The 6,831-nt window shown below is 33.5% G+C and overlaps 1 protein-coding gene across 1 annotated transcript in view; it reads right to left on the reverse strand.

Moving 5' to 3' along the window:
* The window catches only part of LOC149794553 (tyrosine-protein kinase JAK2-like), an 87,701-nt gene extending 86,494 nt beyond the window's left edge, over positions 1 to 1,207 (reverse strand). The window contains exon 1 of the mRNA XM_089969129.1: positions 1,123 to 1,207. Coding sequence (XP_089825255.1) covers positions 1,123 to 1,207 — 85 coding nt within the window. The remainder of the gene's footprint in view (positions 1 to 1,122) is intronic.
* Between the last annotated feature and the right edge of the window lie 5,624 nt (positions 1,208 to 6,831).

The raw sequence follows: 6,831 nt of genomic DNA on the forward strand, positions 1-6,831 counted from the left end.
TAGTATGTTGCACTTTGCGAAAAAAAAACCATGAAAAGGACAAAGACATGGATCCAATACAGCATTTCAAACTGCCACACGTGCATCTCGTGCCACGAATTCAGAATCTGCTTTTTCCTGGAGATGCCAGTACCAAACCTGCTTACGAAGGGTCCTTACCGCAAGACAAATCAACAGAAATGTACCCACTACGTCATTTTGGAGAACGTTTTAACCGTTATGAACATCCTACTGATGCCTATATACATAATAATAGACAGCTTATCCTAGAGGCATGGTATGCCTGACATAGGCTGTACAAACAGAGACAAAATAAACTACTTATATTTAGTTACTAAAACAATTAGAAGATTTATTAATCTTTCCAACAAAAAACGAAATTTGAAAATATCAGCCATCGAAATCGTTTGACATAAAATAATAAAATATATTGCCAAATGTATTGCCATAGCTAATTAAATACATTTGCAACAATTGTCACTTGTGTACGCATCTTTAGATCGGCTGTGGGTGTGTTTGTGTGTCAAGGAGAGAGAGAGAGAGAGAGAGAGAGAGAGAGAGAGAGATTGTGTACCTTACGGAGAATATTTAGCCTTTCTTCTGTTAGCAGTAGTCTACCCACAGTTTCTATCAAATAGCACTCTTTGTGAGATGTGCTGTGTTTTCTTCTTGCGCGGTGAATGGAGAATTTGTGCTTTGAAGGGGTGTTAAGGAAGGAAAAAATTATCATAAATAAACACCTTGATTTAGGATTGAATCCCTAATTCAGCCTCTTGGTGAACGACCTGGACATTTTTTTCAGTTTATTCTAATGCGTAGAATGCTTAATCACTGTTGTGGGCGCATTTTTAATTGTACATAAATCTAAGACGAAATACTTATAAATAAACAGTATTATATATGCATTTTAATGATATTTTTCATATATATATATATATATATATATATATATATATATATATATATGTATGTATGAAGAAAAGTTTTTTTTGCATAGTTCGAATAAATTTCTTAATGGCTTGATACAGATTTTGTTTCCGTTTAAATCGATAAATGCTACCATGTTTGTGATTCATCACATTTTCATATTATTTTACTTTATTATACATCTTTTTTATTTACCCAGTTGGAACTGATGAACACATTGGTCAGCGTCCCAAAGATGAAGGTTTGAAGCTTTATCAAAATATGCCATGGAGGCCACCATAATGTGCTCTTGGGTCCTACGAAGTTTAATAATTTACCCCATGGTCTGAAATGTTTTCGATATTAAAGTCAGTACAATCGTTAAATATGTTGCCTTACAAAAACTGCATGATGTACAAAACGAATGACGAGCTAAAAGCTGATTTTTTTCTTAACTCTCCAACCCGCTATGTGACGTGTATACGTATGTAGTTTGTATACCTATTTGATGTGACGTGTATACGTATGTAGTTTGTATACCTATTTGATGGTCATTTATAAGATCAACTTAAACTTTAAATACGTTATTCTATTAAAATAGAGAAAGTATTATTTTAATTTATATCAGTAGTAGTAGTAGTAGCAGTAGTAGCAGCAGTAGCAGTAGTATGTGAGTTTTCTTTGATTGACTTATCACGATGTATCAACTCTTTTGCTGATTTGCCGTGAAGATTCGACCAACCAACGTCATAAGGTTTGTGTTATGCAGGGACTCAACAGTAGGATTTGTCTCCCTGCTGAAAAGAGCTTCATATGTTGGAAGGATATGTAGATTTCAGGTCACGAATAAATTTATTGCAGGTGGTTCGCTATATTCTCCAATAGATCTTAGGAACTACCTTTATAGATAGATAATCGATATCTGCTATTTACAATGAAATTTCATACCACCCTTACCGTTAACATACTGGCTACTAACCTCGAATCAGTATAATATGTTATGACCTGATTTGCATTTTTACATTGTGTTAGATTCTTTGGATTTAATTTGCTAAGTGTTCACGAAACGATGAGCAAGGGAGGCAAATCAATGAAGAAAGATGTTTGTCGCTAAATTTATGAAACATTATAATCGACATCACGAGAAGAAGGAACAAAAAATCCGAAATAACCTAGTGCTTAGTTCTGCCTTATAAATAAATTCTGTAGAAAGTTATGTACTTTTGAAATTTGGACTGTGAATTCGTAGACAGGGAATAAAGAGACTTACGTATAAACGAAAATATTTTGCCGATTGCCTTAAAAAGGGTGTTCCTAGACAGTGCAAAAATGCTTTCCGAACTGGAAAATTGTAACAACAATACATTGCATATTGTGATAATGAAAGCATAGTCAAATTCGAAATTCACACTAATGAAGAGTTCCTTCACAATATATGTAATTTTGATTTCAGATTATTTTATACTTCGTCTAATTTTTCATGTGTACTGTTCTCCATGACTATGCTAGATAGTTTATAAATATTTAATATTTTATTGCCTGTTACATAACAATACAAAGTCTCCTATAATCGATTTTAACACTCTGACATCATCATTAGGATATATCTGACCTCGTATTACCGTACCTCGTTTGTGTCGAAATTACGTGTATACGGCCGAATTCCAAGCTGGAATGGAACTCCTTTAATATATGTCAATATATGACAAGTACACATTTGCAGCGGATAGAAGCACATTTTATTATTCGAATAAAAATGCATCTGATTCACAATATCACTAGTAGAGTTACATGTCTCTTTGTGACGGAGTTCAGATCCAACCATATACTATTTATCTGCGACAGCTTTCATACGTTAATCAGATGACTTGCCAGTTTCAAATGTATATCGGACTGCCATCAGGATCCTTTGATATAACAAAGAACCCAGGATCATGTTTCCTTCCAGTCAACGAACTCCACATATTTCAATGAGTCGATCTTTATAATTGTTGATATAATTAGTCGCTTTAATCTTCTTTGGTTGCGTTGTGTTAGTACTAGGACGAGTCCGCACATTCATAACGCGGTGTGATGAAATAAAGTTAGATGTTCAAACTTGAATGCCATATGAGACAATCAAATATAAAATAAACAAACACGAATAAAAATGTAGATGCGTTCATCATAGTAGCGAAAATCAAATTTTAAGAATAAAATTTAATAACATATGACTTTTGGGCTTTTATTGCTTATTGTTTTATATATTGTCTTAATGCATATGAACGTATAACTTACGGCATTTAGTCAGACATGTATATAAATTAAGGAAATACGCAAAGAACGTACTAGGTATAATGATGATCTGAACAGACTAAAAGGTAAAATCCCTAGTGCACACAAATGCTTTCATCGCATCGTTAAGCATCTTTATAGACGGTTTTGTAATTGATTGTTTGTTGTATGTAATTGATAAAGAAAACTATGATGAAATATACAGTTTTTAATTGAAACAGCTGGAAAGAGTCAGATTTCGGCAAGATGTATTAAAAGGCATCCTCAATATACAATGATTTGTCGCATGGTTCCAAAGCTTGAAACTTCTTTGACAATTCATTTGGATATAAACAGAAGTTTATCTGATGGTTTCTACTCTAGTATGTTTTCTTTATTCTTTCGATGCAGCTACATTAATAATAGGATGGACGCTTATGGACATTTCTTCCATTTTGATGAGACCATGATTATTGGTTAAACACTCACACTCCAGTTTCATGTGACCATGGTTATTGTTGAGAACTCGCATTCCAATTTGATGAGACCATGATTATGGATTAACCACTCACATTCAAGTCTGATGTTACCATGATTAATGGTTATCCACTCACATTCCAGGTTCATGTGATCATGATTATTGTCTAGAACTCACATTCCCAATTGATAAGACCGTGATTATTGTTTTGAACTCATATTCCAATTTGATGAGACCATGCTTATTGATTAACCACTCACATTCCAATTTGATGAGACCATGCTTATTGATTAACCACTCACATTCCAGTTTAATGTTACCATGATTATTGGTTAAACAGTCACATTCCAGGTTCATATGACCATGATATTGTCTAGAACTCACATTTCAGTTTGATGAGACCATGATTATTGATTGACCACTCACATTCCATTTTCATGTGACCATGATTATTGTTTAGAACTCGCATTCCAATTTGATGAGGCCATGATTATTGATTGAACACTCACATTCCAGTTTGAAGTGATCATGATTATCAGCTAACCACTAACATTCCAGTTTGAGGTGACCATGATTATTGGTTAAACACTCACATTCAAGTTAGATGTAACCTTGATTATTGGTTAACCACTCACATTTCAATTCGATGAGACCATGATTATTGGTTAGCCACTCAGTTTTCAGTTTGATGAGACCATGATTCTTGGTTAGCCACTCACATTCATGCTTGATGTGACCGTGATTATTGGTTAGCCACTAACATTTCAATTTGATGAGACCATGATTATTGGTTAGCCACTCACATTCCAATTTGATGTGATCATGATTATTTGTTAACCACTCACATTCCAGATTGATGTGACCATGATTATTGGTTATCCACTCAAATTCCAATTTCATTAGACCATGGTAATAATTTAGGTACTTGCATTCCAATTTGAGGAGACCATGGCAATTGTTTAGGCACTATCATTCCAATTCGAAGAGACCATTTTAACAGTTAAGGCACAGACATTCCAATTTGATGATTCCATGGTAACTGATTAGGCAATGACATCATAACCGGAGTAATCCTTATTATGTCATAAAAGCAATTACATATAGAAGCAAATTTGTTTGTCCACTCAATATGATAAATAAAGCTTAGATAAAGCAGAACATATGGTTGCTGGTCTGGTCAGTTGTGAGAACTATGTTAAAGTTTTTTCTCTGAAGGCATATATTTCTAAAGTTCACCATTCTCATCCATTTTACGGTCTTATAACGACTGGACATCAACACACACATTAGTTTATGCCACTCTTTTGATATGGAAACTGTGAATGCCAGTATTCATGCAAATCATTTATATGCAGTGTTGTCTTTCTGAAATCGCAAATAAATTTCGATACCTCCCAGTTTTCGACTTAGCTACACATACTTGATATGCCGTAGATTAGCTTATTAAGAGATTGGTACCATTTTAGACTTTATGAGGGCATCTGTATTCTTTATTCCCAACCCTAGATTTGTTGGATATTCTGGCTACGAGCTGTGGCATTTATTTCAGTTTAATTTCTTATAAAAAAATAAGTTGTATATCATATTTTAGCAAACATAATCTTAAGAATTAAATAATGTTGCAAATTGGAATAAAATGTATTCTAGCCAAATCAAACATTTCAAAGGAACACCATCTCTTATGAATATGGAAGTAAGTGGCTATGCTTATATTTCACGTTTTCACTAATTGCACGTCACAAAACTCCGCGCTTATCTTCGCCTGGTCAGGTAAGTTCTACTCTAAAGCAAATCCTACTAAGCTTTGCAGTTATGCGTCAGTGTTGCAACAAATAGAGAAAAACAACCCCAAAACAAATTCATGAATTAGGTGCACCTTCTTCCTCACTTCAAAGTATCAATTCACTAACTGAAGCATTTATTTTTTTAAAGTATTCTATTATAGTTTCAGAGAAATGACTAATTATTTGTTCTTTGAATTTTCTCGGTGATTTGATATTACGTGAACGAATGCTACATATACGACTTACAAAGCAGTTATAAAACCTGATCAGAAAATATTTCTTTTATTTAGTCAAGTCTCTACACTTTGGGAAAAGATGAAAAAGTTAATAGATGTGATTGGGTTGGTTCATGTTCACTAAAATATATAGTTTCTACGTTCGAAATACAATATACCGAATTAGACCGACTGATGAAAATAAAATACAACAATGCTTGCCATTTGAAAAGAGGCATTTGTCACCAGAACATTCTGTTAAAAATAATATTAATTTTGGACACACGGGATACCAACCCCGTGTTTTCATGACTCGCGATATGTCGGCCAATTTTGCCACAGCCTTGAAAAGATGTAATGTTTATACATCGGGTTATATAAACGAGATACATTACTTTGGACTGTTTCTGTCAGCAGATCAATCGAGTGATTAAGTCAGGTGTTATGTATATTTGATTTAATGATATCTCATTTAATATATAGTTATTTCAATTAAATTGTTTGTCAGTTTTATTTTTTTATTTTGTATTACATGCTATTGTAATGTAAATTTATTCACAAGAGATGATACTGTTTTCAGAAAATAATTTGACCTTGACTATTATTTTGTAAACACCAGGTGTACATCTAATGTCTGACCTTGATTCAAAATTTGTAGCAACCACGTAAACAAGATCGATTTTTATTTTAAAATGAATGGTTGTTGTTGAGGTCATGATGGGTCTACGTGTTTAAGATGTAAACATTTGTGTTTTTTTTAATATTATTTCGTAGAATAAAATGATTGATTTTCTTCATGGCCACACTGGGTGGACGTGATCTTTAACAAGTACCTAATTTCTACGAGCTTCCAGAACATGATCACGTGACCCCCTGTTTACGTTTTAGAAGACGATATAACCTTTGTTTTCGAGAACTATTTTCAGTAGAAGTTGGGCTGATACTCTGGAAGATGTATGTTGTGCTGTTTGGAGTTTATTTCAAAATACTTGGACTGGAGTTATTTCAAATTATCTGGATTCAAAAGGATTAATTCTTTTTTCCTGGAAAATACACGTGCTCATGTGAGACTCTTAATCAAAGACAGTTCTTATAAGAAATTTATTTAGATTTCCGAAACCGGAGTGATAATTCTTGCTTCTACAATGAACTATAGACTTCAGAACTACAGGTTACACCATACGTCATCGTCTTC

Source organism: Sinohyriopsis cumingii, chromosome 8 (assembly GCF_028554795.1).
Source record: "Sinohyriopsis cumingii isolate HCF-2022 chromosome 8, ASM2855479v2, whole genome shotgun sequence".
Classification (NCBI taxonomy): Eukaryota; Metazoa; Mollusca; class Bivalvia; order Unionida; family Unionidae; genus Sinohyriopsis; species Sinohyriopsis cumingii.